The 25,941-nt window shown below is 42.9% G+C and overlaps 1 protein-coding gene across 13 annotated transcripts in view; it reads left to right on the forward strand.

Annotated features, from left to right (window-relative positions):
• dmd (dystrophin) overlaps positions 1-25,941 on the forward strand; it is a 2,299,423-nt gene that overhangs the window by 2,177,151 nt on the left and 96,331 nt on the right. For all 13 annotated transcript variants that reach the window (XM_070893344.1, XM_070893337.1, XM_070893339.1 and 10 more), the window contains 2 exons: positions 13,965-14,131; positions 18,194-18,305. In XM_070893344.1, coding sequence (XP_070749445.1) covers positions 13,965-14,131; positions 18,194-18,305 — 279 coding nt within the window. The remainder of the gene's footprint in view (positions 1-13,964; positions 14,132-18,193; positions 18,306-25,941) is intronic.

Below are 25,941 nucleotides of genomic sequence, written 5' to 3' on the forward strand. Positions count from 1 at the left end.
ATTTTGCTTTTGTATGTGTGGTGGTAGATGTTTGTTCAGTAAGTGTAAACATGTGAAGTACATTTACTTGTATTGTGTGTAAGGCGTTATCTACTAAAATTGGGATGTAGCTGAAATGGTGCCACTGTAGCCACACTTGTGGATAGTTAGCGATTTCTATTGGACAACACTAGTTTCGAGAAAAAAGGAGATACTGTTCTTGAAGGTTGCCTTGAGCTTTGTTGGAACAGTATATGAGGCCAAGAACAAAGAGGTCATTCAGGCTTTCCCCAGGCTTCCCACCTCCTTAACTATTTAGACACCTTTTTCTTTCTTTAATTTCTAACGTTACTTGACTGAGATGATCTACTATATCATTCCATTCATTCTTTTCTGAGTTGGTCTGTCTTTTTTGATATACAATATATGTTTCCCCCCTGTTCTTTTTCTGATTCTATTAATATGTTACAGTTCTGCACAAGCATTCTCTGTTCTTGTTTCCGATTTCCAGCATATGCAATATTTTGCTTTTTGTTTTCACAATGGTCTTCCTTCTCTTGCTCTGTATTTTCCTAAGGAGTGAATAAAATGGTGGGATAGCTATCTTCAACGACTAAGTAAATGAAAGAGCACTTTTTTTCATCAGAAATTTTAGACATAGCTTTTGTTGGTTGGGGTGAGAGAACAGACAGGTGTTATTTAACTCACAGTGGTGTCATGTGCAAGTGATGGGATGATGCAATGTGATTTATATCATTAGCCTGCACTTTTACCCTGAATGGACTTCAGGCAACTGGCCAGTGACAAAAGTCAAGCCCAATCCTGTCCACACACATGCACTTCACTCAGGGAGCATGGAATAGAGATCAGGAGCAGGAACCCTACTTTCATTTTTTGCCTGCCAGTATGTGCAGCTTAATTGCCGTCTTGGCCAAGATCAGAAAACTCAACACACACCCAGAATAAAATCCTTCGTATGATTCAGGGCCACACTATGCAGTTTATAGAAAATAGATGCAGGAGTAGGCCATTTGGTCCTTCGAGCTTACACCACCATTCAATATGATCATGGCTGATCATGCAACTCCAGTACCCCATTCCTGCTTTCTCTCCATACCCCTTGATCCCTTTAGCCGTAACTCCCTTTTGAATATATCTAACGAACTGGCCTCAACAACTTTCTGTGATAGAGAATTCCACAGGTTCACAATTCTCTTGAGTGAAGAAGTTTCTCCTCAACTTGGTCCTAAATAGCTTACCTCTAATCCTTAGACTGTGACCCCTGGTTCTGGACTTTCCCAATATCGGAAACATTCTTCCTGTATCCAATCCCGTCAGAATTTTATATGTTTCTATGAGGACCTCTCTCATTCTTCTAAATTCCAGTGAATATAAGCCTAGTCGATCTAGTCTTTCTTCATATGTCAGTCCTGTCATCCCTGGAATCAGTTTGGTGAACCTTCGCTGCACTCCGTCAATAGCAAGAATATCCTTTCTCAGATTAGGAGATCAAAGCTGTACACAATATACATGGTGTGGCCTCTCCAAGGCCCTGTACAACTGCAGTAAGACCTCCCTGCTCCTATACTCAATTCCTCTCACTATGAAGGCCAACATGCCATTTGCTTTCTTCACTGCCTGTTGTACCTGCATGACTGATGTACCATGACACCCAGGTCTCGTTGGACCTCCCCTTTTCCTAATCTGTCACCATTCAGATAATATTCTTCCTTCCTGTTTTTGCCACCAAAGTGGATAACCCCACATTATACTGCATCTGCCATGCATTTGCCCACTCACCTAACCTGTCCAAGTCACCCTGCAGCCTCTTAGCATCCTCCTCACAGCTCACACTGCCACCCAGCTTAGTGTCATCTGCAAACTTGGAGATATTACACTCAATTCCTTCGTCTAAATCATTAATGTATATTGTAAATAGCTGGGGTCCCAGCACTGAACCTTGCGGTACCCCACTAGTCATTGCCTGCCATTCTGAAAACGATCCGTTTATTCCTACTGTCTGCCAACCAGCTCTCTATCCACATCAATACATTACCCCCAATACCATGTGCTTTAATTTTGCACACTAATCTCTTGTGTGGGACCTTGTCAAAAGCCTTTTGAAAGTCCAAATACACCACATCCACTGGTTCTCCCTTGTCCACTCTACTAGTTACATCCTCAAAAAATTCTAGAAGATTTGTCAAGCATGATTTCCCTTTCATAAATCCATGCTGACTTGGACCGATCCTGTCACTGCTTTCCAAATGTGCTGCTGTTACATCTTTAAAAATTGATTTGAACATTTTCCCCACTACTGATGTCAGGCTGACCGGTCTATAATTCCCTGTTTTCTCTCTCCCTCCTTTTTTAAAAAGTGGGGTTACATTAGCTATCCTCCAATCCATAGGAACTGATCCAGAGGCTATAGAATGTTGAAAAAAACACCACCAATGCATCCACTATTTCAAGGCCACTTCCTTAAGTACTCTGGGATGCAGACTATCAGGCCCCCGTGATTTATCAGCCTTCAATCCCATCAATTTCCCTTACAATTTCCTGACTAAAAAGGATTTTCTTCAGTTCCTCCTTCTCGCTAGACCCTCGAACCCCTAGTATTTTCGGAAGGTTATTTGTGTCTTCCTTAGTGAAGACAGAACCAAAGTATTTGTTCAATTAGTCTGCCATTTCTTTGTACCCCATTATAAATTCACTTGATTCTGACTGCAAGGCACCTACATTTGTCTTAACTAATCTTTTTCTCTTCAGATATCTATAGAAGCTTTTGCAGTCAGTTTTTATGTTCTCTGCAAGCTTACTCTCATACTCTATTTTCCCCCTCCTAATTAAACCCTTTGTTCTCCTCTGCTGAATTCTAAATTTCTCCCAGTCCTCAGGTTTGCTGATTTTTTTCTGGCCAATTTATATGCCTCTTCCTTGGATTTAACACTATCCCTAATTTCCCTTGTTAGCCACGGTTGAGCCACCTTCTCTGTTTTATTTTTACACAAGACAGGGATGTACAATTGTTGAAGTTCATCCCTGTGATCTTTAAATGTCTGCCATTGCCTATCCATCGTCAACCCTTTAAGTATCATTCGCCAGTCTATTCTAGCCAATTCACGTCTCAGTATCCAGAAACCCACTGGGACTGCTATTGGTGGACTCTTTTGTGTCTTGATCCAACATGTGATTTCCGATTCAGAGGCTATTTCCAATATTAGTTGTCAAGAGTTAAAAAATATTTTTATTGTGTGCTTGAGTAAACCTCTATAGGATGAGGTGCTCCTTTACACGTGTTCCTTATAACCACTGAAAGATGAATAACCTTGGTTATAGTGTGGACAATGACTGAGGCTTTAGAATGTTTATATAGTCAGTGCAGTTGACTTGTCTGCTTGTCAGGGCCTGATGTATATGTTTTTGCTTATGGTACTAGTGTCTACATTCTATAAAGCATGTGTCTGCACATTTTTGAAGTCTTTTAACAGTTCTCAGAGTCCCCTTAATTTCCTGCCTGTCTCTCTTGAAACTGTTTTTTAGAAGCATTTTGTATAAGTCCCTACCTAGTGTAGGGGAAAGAAATTCTAAAAGTTGCATTGGGGAAGAGATGCGGCAGATTTGTGACAAAATGGTTTTATTGAAGTTCAACTGAAACATTTGCAAGATTTTTCCTCCAAAAACATAGAAGTTTCTGTCATTTACAAAATTAAAAATCTGTTACAGTTGCAGATTTCACAACTTGCATCAGCGAAGCAAATAGAAAATATTGTAAAATTTTTTGTAAAAGAACCAAAAATCAGGATTGATTTATTTTTACAGTAGCAGAACCACTGGCATTAGTTTCCTAATTTTATATGGCTCTTTTAGTCTAGTTCCTAATATTGGAAGAGAAAAGGAAGATATTTTATCAAAATAGACTTCAAAGTGAATCTTATTCCTTTAGCAAACTTCCAGCATGTATATTTATTGGAAACTCTGCAAAAGGTAATACGATGCCAGTATCTGGTACCAGACATGTATTCTTATATGATGAAACCAATTTGATTCTCGTCTTGCGTTCTAAATACTGCTATAACTCTTGGACTACTCAGAAACAGACTTACACTGGACAGGAGATCAGCTGGTTTGTGTTCTAGTAATACATTTTCCATCAGTTTAAAAAAAAAAACTAGTTTATATATCCAATTTAAGTCTAGCAAATACACCTTTCATGAACAGAATTTAGATGAGCGTAGTGTGCTACAATATACTTTCCCCAGCTCTAAGTGGTCTTGAAGGACAAATTTTCTTTATCTCACTGTCTCATTTATCTCTAGGCTGTACGTTAGTAATGAAGTCTAATGCTAATGTATTTGACTGAGAGTGTAAATGTTGACATCCAATCAATTCTGTGTTCTGTAGTCAGCACCTTTGTAAACATTAGACCAATTGGCACGGTTGGGTCTCCATATGCACCCATTGTCAAGTGGGATACTTCAGGAGCAATAAATAACATAGGTGACTGTTGCCTGTCACAGCAACAGATGTTCTTGTTTGTTTACCTAGCAATGAGACCTTCTCATGGCAAAGCACATGTCTGCAGTCTGAAGGGTCCATTCTCAACAAAAGGACAAGACTACCATTTACCCATGACATATTCTGATCCAAATGACCCAACAATGCCTTCTACCATAAATATCAACAAAAGAATGATTAACATTCACAAAGGTTTTTTGAGCCGCATATTCTTTAGGAGCTTGATTACATCTTGCAACTCCTTCAGTTAATAAAGTGTACAACTGAGTCGAGTGCATTGCCAAAGTTTTAAAACTGTTGATCCTTGGCCTTCTACACATTACTTCACCTCAGAGCAATTACTGTATAGCTGCCCTGATGGTTCAGTGCATCGTGTTGCATAAGACTGAGTCAAATGGGAATCATTTAAAATAGTGTTCAACAAACTAAACATTAATGAGACTCCAGGGATGAATAAAGCCATAAGGGAACAATTAAGGATAAGGACAGAGGCATATATTAAGTACATAGACAGCAGGGGAGTGCATGATAAGGGAGAATATGAAGAGATTAGGAGAGAAGTCAAAAAAACAATTAGGAAGGCAAAGCGGAACTATGAAGTTAAATTATCAAGGAACATAAAACAAAATAGTAAAATATTTTACAGGCACATCAATATAAAACGAAGGTTGGGATGAGAATGGGGCTATTAAGGGATGGACAGGATAATACCAGAGGTAACGATAGAGAGAAGGCAGAAATATTAAATAATTATTTTGTTTCAGTATTTACCAGGGAGATAGAACAGGTGGATATGACATTGATTGATGAGATTAGTAATGAGATAAATGCATTTAAAATTAAAAAGGGGATATATTAAATAAACTAATCAAACTCAAAGAGGATAAAACCCCTGGTACGGATCGATTGCATCCACACATTTTAAAAGAATCGAGGGAAGAGATAGCAGAGGCATTACTACACATATTTAATAATTCGTTAGAAAAAGGTGTAGAGCCAGAGGACTGGTGGATAGCTACGGTAATACCTATATTTAAGAAGGGGGATAGAACACGTCTAGGAAATTATAGAGCGGTCAGCTTAACATCAGTGGTAGGAAAAATAATGGAATCTCTACTAAAGGAGAAAATAGAAGAACATCTAGAAACCAAAAATATAATAATGAATAGTCAACATGGATTTCAAAAGGGAAAGTCTTACTTAACCAACCTCATTGAATTTTTTTAAGAGGTAACAGAGAGAGTAGACCATGGTAATGCAGTAGATGTAATTTATCTAGATTTTCAAAAGGCCTCCATAATAGACTGATGAACAAGATCAGAGAATGCAGAGTCGGGACAAGTAGCAGAATGGATTGCTAGCTGGCTTAAAGACAGAAGGCAGAAAGTAGGAGTAAAGAGTAGCTATTCACAGTGGCAGAAGTAGGGTAGTGGTGTCCCACAGGATCAGTGCTGGGACCATTGTTGTTCACAATTTACATTAATGATTTAGACTTTGGAATCAAAAACACAATTTCTAAATTTGCTGATGACACCAAATTGGGGTGGGGGAGGGGGGGCGAGGGGAGCGATAGTCAATACTGAGGAGGACTGCAACAAATTACAGGAGGACATTAATAAACTTGCAGAATGGGCATATAATTGGCAAATGAAGTTCAACACAGATAAATATGAGATGTTACATCTTGATAGGAAGTATAGGGAGGTCACTTATTACTTGGAGGGTGCGAGTCTAGGTGGGGTAGAGCAACAAAGGGATCTCGGAGTACAAATACACAAATGACTAAAAGTTGTGGCACAGGTTAGCAAGGCCATAAAAAAGCAAACCAAGCACTAGGGTGTATTTCTAGAGGTATAGAATTGAAAAATAGGGAAGTTATGCTAAACCTTGGTTAGACCACACTTAGGGGCTGAAATTGGTCTTCCGTCCATTTCTCAGCAGTATGCCAGTAGTATGTCGTTTCATACCGCCGGGTACCGCCAGGGCGGAGTGTGTGCAATTTTGGTCACTTTTTTTTTGGTGGTATGCCAAGCGGAGTGCAGCGGGTGGAGCGGGGTGCAGCAGGCGGTGTGCAGGCGGTGAGTCCTTTTCACTCGGGAATCTTTGGGTATGCTGCTGCTAAACTCTGCCCCCTGAGAGTCACAGACCAGAATCGACAGAGACTGCTGGCCTGAGAGTGCTGTGCAGGTATGGGGGCAGAGGAGTGGGGGGGCGGGGGGGAGGGGCAGAGATACCTGTGAAGGGAGATCGTTTCTTGGGGGGAGATCGCTGTGGGGGGAGAAGAGACTGGGGGGGGTGGTGAGGACTAAAACATTTCACAGGTAAAGATGCATATCGCCGACTGAAGATCGACTTAAAACCACCTTTTCCAGGGTGGTCTGCAGGGTCAGCGGTATGTCGGCAGTAAGTAATCACTTTGGCAATTTTGGGTGGTATGTCGGCAGTGTGCATGGGTGGACAGTATGCATACCGTCACTGATGAATTTTCCGCCAGACGGTATGTAGGTATTTTTCAATCAATTTCGCGATTTTGGGCGGTATGTCAGCAGTCCGTGGGCGGTACGTCCGCCAATTTCTGGCCCTTAGAGTACTGCATGCAGTTCTGGTCACCATATTATAAAAAGGATATAGAGGCACTGGAGAGTGTGCAGAGAAGATTTACAAGGACGATACCAGAAATGCGAGGGTATATCTATCAGGAAAGGATGAACAGGCTGGGGGTCTCTTCGCTTGGAAAAAAGAGGGCTGAGAGGTAACCTAATAGAGATCTTTAAAATTACGAACAGTTTTGATAAAGTGGATACAGAGAGAATGTTTCCACTTGTGGGAAAGAGCATAACTAGAGGTCATCAATATAAGATAGTTACCAAGAAAGCCAATAGAGAATTCAAAAGAAAATTGATTACTCACAGAGTGGTGAGAATGTGGAACTCGCTACCACAGGGAGTGGTTGAAGTGAATGGTATAGATATATTTAAGGGGAGGCTGGACAAGCATATGAGGGAGAAGGGAATAGAGGGTTATGCTGATAGATATTTTAATGAGGAAAGACAGGAGGAGTCTCGAGTGTAGCATAAATGTCAGCATGGACTGGTTCGGCCACATGGTCTGTTTCTGTGCCGTATATCCTATGCACAGACCACAAGTATTAGGGTTTAATCCCAGGTCTAATTTCAGCTGGGGCAGTGGTTAGGACAGAAAGATTAGCTTCAGCAGCCCGGGGTGGCGTGGGAAAAACCTGCTGGAAGATGTGCATGTGTGAATGTTAAATAAGTCAATGCTTGATGGTGATGCCTTGCATATTTAAATAGCTTGTTGACACTTGCCTTACGGTGTCAGATGTAAAGAATGGTTAATTGGGCAAGGTAGCACTTGTAAAAATGTACTGCAGTCAGAGTCAGCACCTAGCAAATTTACTTTATTAGTCATAGAAAATACATATTGAGAACCTTTTTGTTATTGTGAGGGTATTGTGAGACAGTTTTCTGATATACCGTAGAACTATCCTGTTGCAATATCTGAGCCCACTGTTTTGACAGATGGGGATTATATAGATTACAGCACCTACTCTGAGGTCCAAACTGTGCAGCAAGATATAAGCTTCTTATCACATGCGGTAGCAATGTAAAAAAAAAATTACATTTAAATCCTCTTGGATATAAAATGCATTTACCATGAAATTGTGTTCACTGACCAAATGCATTCATTTAGTTCCAAATCCCTGTGGCTGTTTACGTGGAAAGCTACAGGTACGAAAGCATGAATGCAATTTTTTTTTTAAACATTTAAAGTTGGCTCGTTGTCAGGGCACATAAATTATTGATATCCTCACACAAATATTGCATCTATACCAGTAGCACAAGTACTACCGCTGTACAGGTGCTGCTGTAGGTCTGTTTGAAATCCCTGCTGACCTCTACCATACCGCAGGATAACTGAGCTTTTTGTCGTCATCGACCACATAGGAACAGAGGTGAGCCATTCATCCTCTCGTGCCTGTCCTGCGCATAGGTGCATACGGTGGAGCCTCATGGTCATGTAAAAAATTGAAATCAATGGCCCCATTATTTTTTCCATATTTCTCGAGGTACTAACAGATCTTCGTTGTCGTGATTTAGCATTTATTCACCAGTTAGGCAACTTCTCTACGAACAATCCTTTCTCAGCCTTAAAGGCCCACAAAATTCAAACAGGAAAAACAAGAAAATATAAGCGAAAATAAGACTTGAGCTGCTGGATTACGGCAGCTGTTTTGCCAGGGATCAAGGGGCATGTGTGATCTACAGACTGCAGTTTATCAGCCCTGTCTTACCACAATGACTTACACTGTAAACTACTCAATGTGGAGGGTTTGAATCCTGAATATGTGCCTTCTGTTTTATTTTCTGGTTTATAGTCGCCTTGCTGTCAGTTGACCATTCTACTAATGTCCTTGTTATCCTGAGTTGTATTTGACCCATTTTGTTACAATGAGGTGGAAGTCATCTTAGGGTGCAGTGCAAAATGGGTGATAGTGACTCCACCAAAGATGGATTTCACCATCAATATCTTTACAATGTATGATATCACGTAATCAAGCCTACAGAAAGAGGCACTATAATTTTTTTTTCATGTTTTCTCCTTGCTATTCTGTAAGGGCTGATTCTTGCTGGGATATGGTTCCATAGGGCCATCAACCCTCTGGTATTTCACCCAAGTGGCAATTCTTCATGAGTCTAGACCATGAATGTCAGCAAACTCTTGCCCTATGGTGGTCAGAACAGCCAAACACCATCCAGTGCTCACTTGACATCCACACAGGGGAATTTTCAATTGGATTCCAAATGTGAAGTTCATGCTTGACTAACATCACAGAATTCTTTGAAGAAGTAACAGAAAAGTTAGATACGGGTAATGTAGTAGATGTAATATATTTGGATTTCCAAAAAGCCTTTGATAAGGTACAGCATGGCAGAATCATGATTAAGGTAAGGATATGTCAGCCGGAATTTTAATCAGGAGGCAGATTGGAAGCAGGGTGGATGGATGGGGGGGTTGCTGGGTTGTGGTTGGGAAACCTGGGACAACACAGTTCAAAGGTCTGTTTCCCACCCGCAGCCAGCCAGATGGAGAGGCTGGCTGGCTGCAGACGGGTAGGCCTGTAGCGCTAGGCCACAGAGAGGAGGGAGTGAGGGATTGGGTGGAGGCATGGCGCGGTCTGGTCGGGGGGTGGGAGAGAGGATCGGGGTTGGAGCGTCGGGGCTGGAGGATCGGTGGGGGGAAGTTGGGAAGCATGGATTGGGTCTGGCGGATGGGGGGTGGTGGGATGGGAAGCATGAATCGTGGCTGGAGCATCGGATGTGGAGGGGGAAGGGGGTTGTGAGAGGGAAGCATGGATCAGGGCTGGAGGATCGGCTGAGGGGGGCAGAGGGAAACATGGATTGGAGGTCTCGTGGTGGGGATCGGAGACCTCGTGCAGGTCTCTGATCACAGGGATGGGTGAGGCAGACATGCTGGATCCAGGAAGTAAGTGTAAAGGCACTTACGCCCTGGATCTAGCTGTCCTCGCCTTACTTTAGCTGGCAGGTTCTCCGAGGCCTGAGAAACCCAAACAACCAGAGTTAAATTTAAAATGCTGGTTGAATCTAAGACATGCCAGCCTCCTAATTTTTAAATGGGCGACCCACCTCCTGGGAGTGGTTTGGCTGCCCCCACCCCCTGTTCCACCTCCATTAAAATCGGAAGTGGGCGGGATTCAGATTTTTTTTAACACTTTATCCTCCCACCAACCTCTCCAAACCCCCCACATTTTTCTGGGGTTAAAATCACCCCCCCCCCCCCCCCCACTCATGCAGTCAGGGAATAAGTAGCAGAATAGATAGCAAGCTGGCTACAAAACAGAAAATAGGTCGTTACTCAGATTAGAAAATGGTAGGAATGGTGTTCCAAAAGGATCGATGCTGGGACCACTGTTGTTTACCATTTACATGAACAATTTGGACTCGGGATTTGGAAGTACAATTTCAAAATTTGCAAATGACACCAATACAGAGGACTGCATCAAAAATACTGGCTGACATTAATAAACTTGTAAAATTGGCAAGTAATTGGCAAATGAACTTCAAGACAGATAAGCGTGAGGTAGTGCATTTTGGTAGGAAGAATAAGAAGATCACATATTCCTTGGAAAATAAGTGTCTAAATGGGATAGAGGCACAGAGGGTTCTAGAATTACAGATACACAGATCGCTAAAAGCAGCGACAAATAATACAAAGGTCATTACAAAAAGCATTTGAATTCATTTCTCGAGGGATTGAATTGAAAAACAGAGCAGTTATGTTTAACTTTTATCGAACCTTGGTTAGACTACACTTGGAGTACTGTGGACAGTACTGGGCTCTGTATTATAAAAGGGACATAGAGGCACTGGAGAAGGTGCAAAAAATATTTGCTGGAATGATACCCGAACTGAGAGGTTATACCCGAGAGGCTGAGGATCTTCTCTCTAGAAAGGAGAAGACTGAGGGGTAATGTGATAGAGTTCTTGAAGATTATGAAAGGGTTTGATAGGGTAGAGGTGGGAAAATGTTTCCACTCGCAGGCGAGACTAGAACTAGGAGCCATAAATATAAGAAAATCACTAATAAATTCAATAAGGAAATCAGGAGAAAATTCTTTACCCAGAGAGTGGTTAGAATGTGGAATCCACTACCACAAAGATTAATTGATGTGAATAGCATAGATTAAGGGGTAGCAAGATTAACAAATGAGGGAGAAAGGAATTGAAGGTTATTTTGATGGGGTTAGATGAGGAAGGTTGGAAAGAGGCTTGTGTGGAGCATAAACACTGGCATGGATCTATTGGGCCAAATGTGTTGTAAATACTTCGTAAATACTTTGTAGGAATATTGGATAATGATCAAAACTGGGAAGCAAATAAAATCAGAAAAAGCTGAAAATAACAGAATGCTTGTCAGAATTTGAAAAGACAGTTTTAGGAGTCAGTTGTAGACCCTTCATTAACCTGTTTTTCTTCTCTTTTCAAATGCTTGCTGTATATTTCCAGTATTTCTGTTCTTTCTTCACATTTCCAGCATTTTGCAGTATTTTGTTTTCATCCAAGAAGGGGAACCAACCTGATTTATTTCTGCTCACTAACACAGGGGTACAATGATCGAGTATAGAAGTCCAACTGCTAGTTCAGTTGAGATCAGATAATTCAGCACAGATCAGGAACAGGCTGGGACGTCTGGTCTGCAAAACTTACTGACCCCAAAATTGCACTCAGAGGCTTCTTTTGGACGAACGCCTCTGACCCCAAAAAATCTACCAAAGTACCTGGTGGTCACAGAGGAACCTACGATTCCGGTCTGAGGCCTTCATTTGCTGCGCAGCATATGGGAAGATGTCTTCCCCGTAAGTACAGAAATGCTGGAGTCACGTGGGCCTGGACCACCAATCACGAGGTAGTATTCTCATTGAAAAAATGGGAACTCCATTTTTACAAGTTCCCAATGAGAAAACCCTCCTAAAACAAGAAACACAGAATAAATAAAAAAAACACCTCACATATTTAAAATTAATTGAAATTAAATGTAATTAAATATTTTAGAAAACATATATTTTTTGGAATTTTTTAATGTGTTTTAATAGGGTTAAAAATAAACTAACCTTAATGGACAGGGTTTTTAATATAAAAATTAATGATTAAATTTAACTTTTATATGCTTTGAAAGTGTTACGCTGGTAAAAGTAGACTGTACGCCTGCTTTTGCCAGGCGTAAAAGTTTGAAGGACAGTCACGAGGCAAGTGTTGGGCAAATAGCCCAAATCTCTGCCGCGCCGATGTTCTTCTCCCAGGGATGCGCACGATCAGTCGAGAGCAATCTTGACAGATCGGAAAAGCCAGTCCTGGCGCATGCACATCGCGCCCCAAGAACCGGCATTTGCAAGGCCTCGTCGGGATGAGGCCGCAATTTTCTGGCCCATTATCACACTGGGGGGTCATTTTAACTTTGTGGGATAGTGTAAAACGGGTGATAGTGAATCGGTAACCCGTTTTTAAAACTTTGCTGATTTTTATTTCTATTGACTTCAAGCTGGCTGCCGATTTTCTGTCACCTGTATTACACCATTGCATGATGTCAAAATTGCCCCCATCATGTGGTTCATTTACCCGCTGGGATGCTTTTAGTAATACTCAAAGGGCTAGAAATTTGCCGATTTTGCGACCGGATTTTTGCCGCTATTTCACCCTCCCCGGCGAAAACCCGGTTGGCGAGATCTTCGGTGACCTTTTTGCGGTGGCACTTTCCACATACTGCGGGAGAGAGGATCGCCGACGTGCAACACCTGAAATAGCGTTTGTGATTGATATTTGGCTCTCTCCACACTCGTATTCTGCGCCCAGAATACCGACAGGGAAAATCCTGTGTTGCAGCCCTTGGAGCAGCAGTAAGTATGAAGACCTGCAAAAAAGGTAAGTTAAAGTTTTTATTTTTAATTCTTTTTCAGTGATTTAGTAGGCAAGGGTTTTGTGAGTGTTTTTTTTGTTTTTTTGCAATTTTTTGTTCTTGTTTTTCCCCCCCTCGCAAGGCCTCTCTCGCAGCGGTATCGGCCTCGGACGAAAGTTGCCGAAATTCGCAGTTTGCGCCGCGAATCCTTGTGCAACGCCGATTTTTACCACTGCGCAAACTAAAGGCTGAAAATCAGGCCTACTAACAGTAGCGAAGCGAAAACGGTAATTTTGGCGTAAAAATACTGTTTTCGCTGAAAACCGAATTTCTAGCCCAAGGTGTAGATTCAATATTTGAAAAATTTACTGTTAAGTTCAAGAGTGCGGTCTGAAGTCTGCTCTTCCAGTCATTTTATGTATACCACGTGTGAGACCTCCTGCGAATCGCACAATGTAATTCACATATTGTTACTGCTTGAATTAATTAAACTTTACAATGTTGCAGATAAGTAATTTTAGTATATTTTTGGAATGAAAAAAGTAATAAGCAAGGCCACCTTTAGACCCGCCAATCTCCAATTGTAAACACTTTATTAAAGGTGACTGTTTTACTTTAGCTCTTAAAAGGTACATTTTGTCACTTTGGGACTGGTGCAGAAATATTTAATTTTGTGTAGCAGGGTGGCTAGTGCAAGCATTGTGCTATGGGAAATCAATATAACTTTTCCATTTATTCCAAGTTCTCAGCAACCATCAGGGTCACATGAGCGAACTGCCCTTGCTATAGAGTTACCTATACACTGTGTAATATACAAAGAAAGAAAAACAGACTGTTAACTACTTTAGAGCATTCTGATAATAAAACCTTTTAGTTGCCACTTTAGCCATTGCTGCTTTGAAGCTTTATCTGTTTATGAAGCAAGAATATGCAAACATGAGTTACAAATATGTGCCAGCACTGGCTTAACATTCCAAATAAGTCAAATGCGCAGTATTTATTGCTCTGAATTTCTTCTCCCTTCCACACCTAAGGCCAATAACAAGCCAGAGATTGAGGCCGCTTTGTTCCTAGATTGGATGAGGCTGGAGCCACAGTCTATGGTCTGGATGCCAGTACTTCACAGAGTGGCAGCAGCTGAGACAGCCAAACATCAGGCCAAGTGCAATATCTGCAAGGAATGTCCTATCATTGGATTCAGGTACACATATATCTTTCCATGTTTCTTCCCAAGTCATCTGATATTGCTGCCTAACCGAGACCACTTCAAAAATGTTAGGCCTGAGGAGTATTTTAGAACAGCCTCAGGGAAAGGTTGAGGTATTTTCTATTCAGGAGTTTTGGAGATTTTGTATCTTTATCTGGCAGAAAGGGAAATGTTGTATTCATGTAAGATCAAGGAGGAGCTTTATTTATTCTGTTTATTTCAAAACAGTCACAGAAATAATCATTGACAAAACTGTAGCCCTGAATTTCTTGTCTGGTTATGCAAGTGGGCAGAGGAGATTACACTGCCTCTCTGCACTCACAGCACTTTCTGCCGGAAGTGACATTGGGCATCTAACACGGCTGTCAAAATATAAGCAGATGTATTATAATGGGAGGCAAATAACAGAAATACACCTGCTTGGCATCTAGTGTTGTTACGGGCTCTGCATTAGGGAAATCAGCTTATTTGAAAAGGGGCAGGTTTTTCAATGTTCACTTCTGACCCTCAGAAATGGACCAGGGTCAGGGGCATAAACAAAGGTCTAGCAGAGATTCTGTCATCATTGCAGATTTACAGGAATTTTGAGGCTATGTATCATAACTTTAATTAAACCGTTCTAACCGTTATGTACTTATCTACATAACGACTGTTCACAGTTCCAGCAGCCCAAAAATTGTTTCACAAAAAATCTTGTACTGTCATTGAAAACAGCTTTTAAATAGCCATGTGATCCTCAGCAAGCTTGAGCTATCTCTAGTACTTAGGATCTGGGAGCACCAGATTTAACTACAGGTATTACACAAATATCCATTCAGTCTCTTAGACGGTATATAAACTCTTTCTTATAAACTCAGCCAAAACTTTGTACAGAAAGCACAAGAATCCACACAAGCCATGGATTGATAAACATGGATTACAGCAGCTTCATCTTTGACTTGGGTTTACACTTTGACTTGATATTCCACTGTTAAAGTACCCAACATAAACTCTCAGAAAATTACATATACCTGGAGGGCAGTACCACATAACTTACCTTCAGGTGGCCATAGCAACCTTACACTGAAGTTATGCAGCAGGAATTCCTATACACACAGAAAGGTTCACTTACAGCAAATGGGAGTGCTTTGACGAGACACAGATAATCCAAGTATTGAAACAAAAGGTTGTCACGCTGTTCACTGAATCTTACAAGGAATCTGCAGACAACTAAACAAAATAGCTTCTTTCCCCTGCGCTAAAGAACTAAACAATATTGGACAGCTTATCATCTGTATGAGGAAATAATGGGAAGGATATGATCAGATTAGTTTACAACAGTCTAGACTGGTTCCTCAGAAACAAGGGATTGCAGTATTTTCTAACTGACCTGGTGTCACCCAGAGAATGGCAACTGATGTATTCCAACAGTTGAAGGGGACAAAGATTAAGGGGTGGAAATTGGATAGCGTCGTCCTGCTAGTGCAAACTGGGTGCAGGGAGCGATCCCTGCGTCTGAACAGGTAGGTCCAAGACCCTCAGGCCTCGTTTAAATGAGACTGGCGAGCTGTATATCTCCCCAGGCAAATCATGGGCAAAGTGGGAGGTTAATTTTGGGCCGCTGTGATGCTGGGAGGGAGGGAGAGGCGATCAGAGGGGAGCGTGGGGGGAGGGGGCGGGGTGGGGGGCAGTGGAGCTGATTTGGAGTTAGACGAATGGGGGTCAGCAAAAGTCTTCAGGACTTTGTAGAGCTGGGAGAAGCATTCCTGGTCCTCCTGGTTCCACAGGATGGATTAAAAAATATATATATCTTACATTTTGTTGGCAACCACAGGAGCCACTGAAGAATACTGAGTGGAGCAGGCCCGACATCTTGACAGGCACAGAAATGTTTTTGAAGTCATTAATCAGAGTACACATTAAAGTTCCTGAGTAATTGAGGCAGCTTTTAACTTGGGGCGCATTCCGGGCAGCCAGTGAGTGGGATGGGAGGGAAAACCCAGCTAGTGTGAGGCCCAACCCATTTAACTCCCAGCCCTCAGTATACTAATCCATCACTGTCTCCCGCCCAAAAGTGGCAAATGTGCCATTAAGGCGGCGGATGGGAGCGGAGGCTGTGCCAGGAGCCCGAGGACACTGAGAACACAAAGGGACATCTCCAGCATGAAGTGCTGGGGGGTGGTTTCCCGGCAATGCCGGCATCAGGAGGAGGAGGCCCAAGGACTCATTGCGAGGTCCGGGTGAGCACTCCTGTACCTCCTGGCTCACAAGGAATCCTTAGAAAAGGTAAATTAATGACTTACCTTGGCCTCCTCGATGACTCCCGCAATGTTAAACTGTCGAGGTTTGCAGCACATGGCTCTCCTGATTGCGGCAGTTAAAATGGCCTTGCGGCACTGATGATATCCTCAAACCACAACCTCTGTAAAGTACACCCCCGTTTGCTTGTTTTGAGGTAAGTTAAGAAGACAGAAGTGTGGGAACAAGGCAAGACCCATCCGCCATCTTAACACCGAGCCAGCATCATTCCTGCCGGGTGGGGTTTAAATTCGATTGCCTTAAGTTTGGTTGCCTTATCTATCTCAATGCAAATGCTGCATCTCCTTTAATGTCTTTTTGTCCCACCTCATTCGGCCACATACAGTGTGCCCCAAGTTCGCATCTTTGGCCCTTTCCTTGTCTACATGCTGCCCCTTGATGATATTATTTCTATGTATCAGATTGTCTTTCAAATACAGGCGAATGACAATGACTTGCAATTATACAGCATCTTTAACATAGCAAAATCGTTAAAAGCTGACACCCAGCTTTACCTCTCCACCATCATTTGACTCCTCACCCATGTGCAACAGCTTAGCTGCATTCAAGTCTTGGATGAGTTAGAATTTCCTTCAACTCAACATCAGCAAGATCAAAGTTTTCCCATTCTTCTTCTGTTTAAAACGTCACACCTTGGCCTGCCCTGTCTCTGGCAGCTCCCTCAGACTGATCCCAAAGTTACACATATTTGCTACTTCAAAGCCCACATCCTTTCCACCATCAAAACCACCTATTTCCACCTTACCAAAATTGTCTGCCTCCGTCCCTCCCTCACCCCACAGCTGCTGAAACACTTACTTTTGTCATCTCCAAACTTAATTACTCCATTCTGCCATTTTCAACCAGCCCAAAAATCCATCCTGGCATGAGGTCCTGCTCCCCTTTCATCCTCATGCTCATCAGCTTTCACAGGCTTCTTATTTATCAACTCTAAATCATTGCCTTCAGCTACAAATCCAAATCCCTCCATTGCCTCATCCCTCACAACCATTGCAATTTCATTGCCATTCCTTCATCATCGGTGGGTCAAAATCTTTCAATTCCCGACCTAACTCCATCGTGTGAGCACCATCACCCCAAGAATGCCCACCATCACTCAGGGCCACTAGGGATGGTCGGTAAATGATGCCTTGTCGGCGTTGATCACATCGTGACAACAAATGATTAAAAAATGACAGAGGGGCAGATTGTGGACAGGAAGAAACCAAAAGCCAGAGACTGGGCAGGGCAGACCAGGAGCCAGAGAGACAGAAAAACTGAGCGAGAGCCAAAGAACGAACTGTGGGAAACTGGGAGCTATGGAGGCGGGGTGGAGTGGGGAGTGGGCGGGGTGGGGGGGGGGTGGGTGGAATTTGTGTTGCATTGAGAGTTTCTGCAGAAATCGGAATCTGCTGCTGTTTGAAGGGTTTTTTGGTTAGAAAGTATCAGGATTTTCTTACACCTGGGTCACCTTATTAACGAATAGATACAGTATTACTGTTAACTATACTTTTATAAAGCTCCCCAGTGGATCAGTGATAGCTGCATTGTTCACTGTGGAACTGAGCAATGATGTGATCTGCGATCTGATCCGAGTTAGCTGATCTCATCCGGAACGGCTTAAGGAGTGTCACAGTTGTCTTTAGCAGCTCTGGTCTAGGCGAGGTAAAATCAGAGAGAGGAGATTTTTAGCCTGTCATTCTGGGCTGGATTATACTGAGATTCAAGAGGTTGCAAGGGTTGTAGTCTGACGTACTTTTGTGCACTTTTGAAATGCAGGTACCGAAGTTTAAAGCACTTTAATTATGATGTCTGCCAAAGCTGCTTCTTTTCTGGTCGAACAGCAAAAGGACATAAAATGCATTACCCAATGGTGGAATACTGCACACCGGTAAGTTAGGAACTGTAAATACTGAAAGCAAAATCAGAATAAGGAGACATTGACGAGGAAGTTTTACTCCCTTCTATCTGTATATCCTATTAATCAAACAGCCCAGCTTAATCGCTGATTTTTTGTGAGAAATCTCTGGCAATGTTTTAGTTTGACTTTTAGTCGTGCACCCCATAGAAAGACAACTGGAAAAATATATAAAGAATTAAAAAGTTAAAATGCTGGAAATACCGAGTAGGATTTAGATTAATGTTTTGGGTGTCGATCGTTCATCACTCAAATTACCTTTACAAGGTTTGCCAACGATGCACATTGCCAGTGTAAATGTTGCATTGGTTTTAAACAGGTTTCATCAAAAGTTAATTAAAAAATATTTTGTGGCTGATTTAATGTTGCAATAGAAGGGAACATGAGAGCAAAGGTTGTTTACAAAACAATATTCTCAAGATCTTACAAAAGCAAAATACTGCAGATGCTGGAAATCTGGAATAAAAACAGAAAATACCGGAAATACTCATCAGATCAGGCAGCATCTGTGGAGAGAGAAACAGAGTTAATGTTTCAGTTCAATTATTTTTCATCAGAACTGATGAGCCTTTCCAGCATTATCAGTTTTTATTCTCAAGGTCGTGTTGAGTCAAAATTCAGTTTCTTTATTAATTGTAGAATGTGTTTGTACTTTTGGTGATTTCTCCCATTCAGTCCATTTTTGACAACTCCACTGGCCATTAGCATTGGGAGAATATTTTATGCTTCAGTCCAGGAATGTCTGTGTAGATACCATTAGTACTGCTCCATGATGTTAAGGGCAAGAATGAACTCTTCCCTGCCATACCCTTCTGTGGGAAATTGCCTCATTCTCCTGGTGCAGGAAGGGTCCCATCCCTCAAATAAGAAACATAAGAGATAGGAGCAGGAGTAGGCCATATGGCCCCTCAAGCCTTCTCCGCCATTCAATAAGATCATGGCTGATCTGATCTTGGCCGCAACCGAACTTTCTTGCCTGTTCGCCATAGCCCTTGACTTCCCGATAGTTCAAGAACCTGTCTATCTCAGCCTTGAATATAAACAATGACTCAGCCTTTACAGCTCTCTAGGGTAGAGAATTCCAAAGATTCACCACCCTCTGAGAGAAGAAATTCCTCCTTATCTGCGTCTTAAATCGGCGGCCCCTTATTCTGAAACTATGCTCCCTAGTTCTAGATTTCCCCAAGGGGGGAAACATTTGGGGCTGGAAATTCAGTACCGCTCATTTTGAGGCGCGAATGGCAGCGGGGTGGTAAATTTTGCAGCGGGAAATGGTTTGCGTCTCCAGCCACAAAATTCATCAGCTGGGCCCAGAGTGTGGAACGGAGTGCTGAGGGAGGCGTTCCACACCTCTTTTAGTGTGCTGGCTGAGCAACTGAAAATCCTGAGCTAAAGAGTACCCTAAGAGAGGCTTTCTGGGAATTTTTTAAAATCGGCAAAAAAGACACCAAAATCATTCCCAATACCTTACTGACATCACATAAACATAAATCGCAAAAATAAAAAAATACAAAGCAATCACACTTATCTCAGGTAGACATTCATTCCCTGACTGCCGCTGGTACAGCTCGGGTCGCCTGCTTTTGCAGGCGGTCGCACTAGGAGGTGCTACCGGCCCCCTAGAAAACAAAGTTCAAAATGGTGTCGCAACCAGGGGCATGGCACATCGGTTCGCCTCTCCCCAGGCGGTACTGCTCCACATCCCCGCAAAACCGGCACCGAATGTCCCGGCAAGGCACTGGAAGCTGGCCATCGACCCGGAAATGATTTCCGTCGCAACAAGGCTCACAAATGAATTAATGGCTACCAGAGAGGGGCACCAGTGTGCAGATGGTGCCCATGGAACTGTACCTAACAGTGACTACACTTCAAAAGCATTTTGTTGGCCGTAAAGCATGTTGGGACGTCCTGAGGTCATGAAAGGCACTATATAAATGCAAGTCTTTTTTTCTTTCTTCTTTACCCAAGCAAAGATTCAATGGGGGTAATTTGGACTTCAACAGAAATAAAGTTAAAAGATGTGAAATGGGCTGCCAATTCACTATCACCCGTTTTACACCCAAATTACCCCCACATGATCGTACAACAGCAAAATGACCCCAGTGGCAGCAGGGGAGGAGAAGTGAGGAAAATCAGGGAGGAAAAAAATTAAGAGAGGCAAAGAAAAGACAAGGTCAACAAAAAAGTTAAGATTTGATGATATCAATCTCAGATTTAAAAGCAACCTCGGGTCTCGGGGTTGAGAGACCATTGCTGCTCTCCGTCTTCTCCCCTGTGACAAGTCAACAGTTTTCCCACTTGTCCAATAATTCATCACAGAAACTGCCATGCAAGATCTTATTTGCATCAGGTTGGGGAAATTTGCACAGCAAAATAAAGGTAAATCCATCCTCTGCCATTAACCATGTGTAACATTATTACATTGCTCACTATCATTTCCAGCTTTATTAAGGACACTGTTCAGAACTGCTTTACTGCAGGGACGAAAATGCAATTATTTTCATTTCTGTTTTAATGAAGTCCTTATTGCACTTGTAAAATGAAATGTGGAACCATGCATTTAACCCTCTGTCATCTGGAAATCCAGAATTTCCATTTTCATTGGGAATTGACTGCATTGAACAAACATACTTTTAAAAAATAATTTCAGATGTAGAACTAAAGTTCATAGAATCACAAAATCATGGAAGTTTATGGCACAGGAGGGGGCTGTGCTGACCAAAAAAGAGCTATCCAGCCTGTTCGCACTTTCCAGCTCTTGGACTGTGGCCTTGGAGGTTGCAGCACCTCAAGTACATAGCCAAGTAAAATAGTGCCATGGGATCTTTCACGTCCACCTGAAAGGTTTAATGTCTCATCTAAAAGTCAGCACCTCTGAGACTGCAGGGGGCCGAAATTCAGGGTCTTAAAGAGGCCCATTAATGCCCGTTTGCGGCGGCTATTTCTAAAAATTGAATGGCTGCCGCTTTGGGATCAACTGGCCCACTTGACCTAAATTCAGGTCGGGGATTTTTCGGCCTGGACCCCATCCCGGCCGAGTGGTTGCACCAATTTAAAACAATAAAAATACTTACCTATCCATATTCAGCAGAATAGATCAATCCCCCGCTGCACGGTGCCCCCAACAAGTTTTTCTGCCGACGCACCATCTCCGCACTGAATGTGGCCCGGCAGCGCAGCCGTCCTTAAAGGGGAGGGCCCACTGCCGCGGCCGCAATGGAAACATTTTTGCCGGCCGACTTGCCGATCGGCTGGCAAAATATTGCCTCTGGTTTCAGCCGGGCTGCCAACCGGCAGTGCCAGGCCGCTGGCCCAGCCAAAACTCTCCCTGGTGGCCCAGTGGGCAAAGATAAAAAATGTCCGATTCTCTCCCCTTTAACGGAGGGGAGAGAACGTGGTGACGTACACGCGCTATGATGTCACCACGACTCTACTGCTGATTGGCAGCGGCAGAGGCCCCGACCGACCCATTTTCAGCCAGTCAGCCTGGCTTTGAGTTTAAGGCCCGCCCCTATTATGATCTATTTCCTGTAGGACTTTGAAAAAATGTCAAAGTCCTGAAAATGGATCGACTTACCGTACCAGGGATTCCAGCAGTAAGTACCACCCTAAAAATCATAGGTGCGCCAGCTTTCTGGTACACCTGGATTTCGACCCCCAGAACTCCCTCAGTACTGCACTGATTTCAGACCAGATTTTGTGTTCAAGGATCTGGAGTGGGACTTGAACCCACAACCTTCTGACTCAGAGGCAAGAGTGTTACCAACTGAGCCATGGCAGACACAGGTTAAGGAATGTATTGTGTAGCCAGCTGTTCTGCATTTAATACAGTTGAATTTTGTTTATGTTGCATTGACAGTTTTACAATATATGAGGAATACTTCAGAAGATAGATCTAAACATTCTTAACATATTGTCCTTCAAAAGCTGTTACACCAGCAATCATTCACCTTAAGATTTCTTCATGTTACAGTTTGACTTATTAGAGCATGTTTCCTAGCTTATTTATGTTTTGGTAAATTGATGTAGCAGTGAACAAACAAACAGATGTGCAATTAACTATGTCCTTTAACTGTAAATCTTAAAGTTTAATGTGTGAAGATTAATAGAGTTTGTGTTTGTGAATCCTGAGAATATCGGCCTTCATTGTTATTCCAATAGTACTTTTCTATCATGGAGCCATTTCCAGTGATAGCTGTTACATTCCTTTATGATAATTTCTGGAGTTAACTGTGGACAGCTGCTTAGAGGTTGTGAACAGTTGGCGTAATATCATGCTTGTGACTTTGTCAATCTGGCCATGGACCTTTGCTTAATTGTATAGAGTAGGTGTGTCAAACTCATTTCATATGGTAGGCTTGATCCGACATTCTGGCACTTGGCATGGGCTACATTCAGCAAAACTTACATGGACACACTGGGGTAAAAATGCGTTTCGCCTCTTTTTTTTAACCAATTTCTGTACCTAATCTGTGTTGCTGGCATGGCCACCTCCATACTGGCCCAGGCTGTCTTTAGGCGTCCCTGGTGGCACCTGATATTAGGGCTGTATTAATTTAAATATGCAAAGAGGAGTCTTGTGCCTGCTTCAAGATCCTCTGCAAAATGTGTGAGACACTAGGTGGAACATACACCGTGCAAGCTCCAAGCAGTTTATCCAGCTCGACATCAGCCTAATTAAACGGACCACGAGAGGCCGCCGAAAAAAATGGTAGGGAATTTTTTGTTAACTTCCCCTTCTTTGGAGCTGGGATGAGCATGAGTGCCCCACCCAACTCTCTACAGCAGGCCACTACAATGGGCCACTGCCAGCTCGTGCTCGTCCCTCCTGCATTTAACCACTCCACCTCACAGAATTTTCCAGCGAGAGCAGCAGGCTCAAATTAGGTCCCCCAGGTTGGGCGAACTGTCTATGGAGGCACAACAAGCGACAGAAGCTTGCCTCTATTATTAAAAGGAAGCCTGCGATCCAGATTAAGTTGAGGCTCGGAAGCACAAATTCCACCTTACTATTCCTACAGGTGGTAGCTCTTCAAAAAAGTCTCCCTCAGAACATGATTTTGATGACACCCGCATGAACAATCACATAGCGGGTCTTAACAGCAGCATCACGTACCTAGCGAGCATTCGCAAACATTGATTGCTGCTTTTTAAACAATGATGCTAATTTCTCACCATGGTTTCCTTCCTCGTGTATTTGAATCTTGTATTCTTTCAGCACACCTACCTGTTGCTTACAAATCAAGCATGTGGGCTTTGCATTCATGTCCACAAAGAAATATGAAATTAATTCCATAATTCATCTGAATGCTCTTATAATTTATCTCATTGGTGCCGAAATATTTCTGAAAAACAAACGGCGCTGTTTGTGAGGCGGAGGACAACAGTTGATAGCGAAGACTATTGTCAGAGCTTAAAGAACTATTTGCTTTTTTTTCTCCCACTCACCATGTTCTCCTGCTGCTGCTCCCGGCGCTGCAGGAAATGGTGGACCATAGTCCTCTCTCCTCCCCAGCCTCCCCAAAGTCCCCAGTTTACCCCCCCGTCCCATGCGCTCGCCCAATTCCCACAACCACTCAGACCCCACTTTCCTTCTCTTACCCCAATCTCCTGACCTCCATTTTCTAGTCTCCCTCTCTCCTCCAAGCCCCCATTCCGGACCCCGAACCACCAGTCTTCATTTTACCCACCCCCACCTCCCTGAGCTCCTCTTGCCCCAAGTCCCAATCTCCCAATCCCGTGAGTTCTAATCTCCTGATCCCCCCCTCGCCCTTGAGTCCCAATCTCCCGCCCCGAGTCTCTGTCACTCTCTTTCAGTGCAGTCCAACACCGCACCTCTCCCCGCTTCGCCTGTCTCTCTCCTCCACTTTCCGGTCACTCATAAGCGATTTTTGGCAGCGTTGGGTGGGTGTGACAACATGAGGGGCAGTGGTGGCGATGGTCGTCACGCTACTACGCCGCAAATTCTAAAAGGCGCGGTTGTCCTGGGCTGTTAGCGGTAATGTCTGGGAGATTTCATGTCCAATTCCAGGAAACTCTGCAAAACTAAGCACAACACACCACAGGCCAGATGAACATAAGAACATAAGAAATAGGAGCAGGAGTAGGCCATTTGGCTCCTCGAGCCTGCTCCGCCATTCAATAAGATCATGGCTGATCTGATCTTGGACTCAGCTCCACTTCCCTGCCCGCTCCGCATAACCCTTTACTCCCTTATCGCTCACAAATCTGTCTATCTCCGCCTTAAATTGGAATTCAGAAGATTGAGAGGTGATCTTATCGAAACGTATAAGATTATGAGTGGGCTTGATAAGGTGGATGCAGAGAGGGTGTTTCCACTGATGGGGGAGACTAGAACGAGAGGGCATGATCTTAGAATAAAGGGCCGCCCATTTAAACAGAGATGACGAGAAATTTCTTCTCTGAGGGTTGTAAATCTGTGGAGTTCGCTGCCTTAGAGCTGTTAAGCTGGGACATTGAATAAATTTAAGACAGAAATGGACAGTTTCTTAAACGATAAGGGGATAAGAGATTATGGGGAGCAGGTGGGGAAGTGGAGCTGAGTCCATGATCAGATCAGCCATGATCTTATTGAATGGCGGAGCAGGCTCGAGGGGCCATATGGCCTACTCCTGTTCCTATTTCTTATGTTCTTATGTTCTTAAATATATTCAATGACTCAGCCGCCATAGCTCTCTGGGGCAGAGAATTCCATAGATTTACAACCCTCTGAGAGAAGAAATTTCTCCTCATCTCAGTTTTAAATGGGCGCACTCTTATTCTGAAACTATGTCCCATAGTTTTAGTTTCCCCTATGAGTGGAAATATCCTCTCTGCATCCACCTTGTCGAGCCCCATCATTATCATAAGTTTCAATAAGATCACCTCTCATTCTTCTGAATTCCAATGAGTATAGACCCAACCGACTCAATCTATCTTCATAAGTCTCATCTCCGGCATCAACCTAGTGAACCTTCTCTGAACATCCTCCAATGCAAATATATCCTTCCTTAAATACGGAGACCAAAACTGTACGCAGTACGCCAGGTGTGGCCTCACCAATACCCTATACAGTTGTGGCAGGATATCTCTGGTTTTATATTCTATCCCCCTTGCAATAAAGGCCAACATTCCATTTGCCTTCCTGATTACTTGCTGTACCCGCATACTAACTTTTTGTGTTTCATGCACAAGGACCCCTAGGTCTCTCTGTACTGCAGCACTTTGCAATTGTTCTCCATTTAAATTATAATTTGCTTTTCTATTATTTCTGCCAAGTGGATAACCTCACGTTTTCTCACATTATACTCCATCTGCCAAAGTTTTGCCCACTCACTTAGCTTGTCTATATTCCTTTGCAGATTTTTTGTGTCCTCCTCACAATTTGCTTTCCCACCCATCTTTGTATCATCTGCAAATTTGGCTACATTACACTCGGTCCCTTCATCCAAGTCATTAATATAGATTGTAAATAGTTGAGGACTCAGTACCGATCCCTGCGGCACCCCATTAGTTACCGTTTGCCAACTAGAAAATGACTCATTTATCCCGACTCTCTGTTTTCTGTTAGTTAGCCAATCCTCTATCCATGCTAATATATTACCCCCAA

Source organism: Pristiophorus japonicus, chromosome 11 (assembly GCF_044704955.1).
Source record: "Pristiophorus japonicus isolate sPriJap1 chromosome 11, sPriJap1.hap1, whole genome shotgun sequence".
Lineage (NCBI taxonomy): Eukaryota > Metazoa > Chordata > Chondrichthyes > Pristiophoridae > Pristiophorus > Pristiophorus japonicus.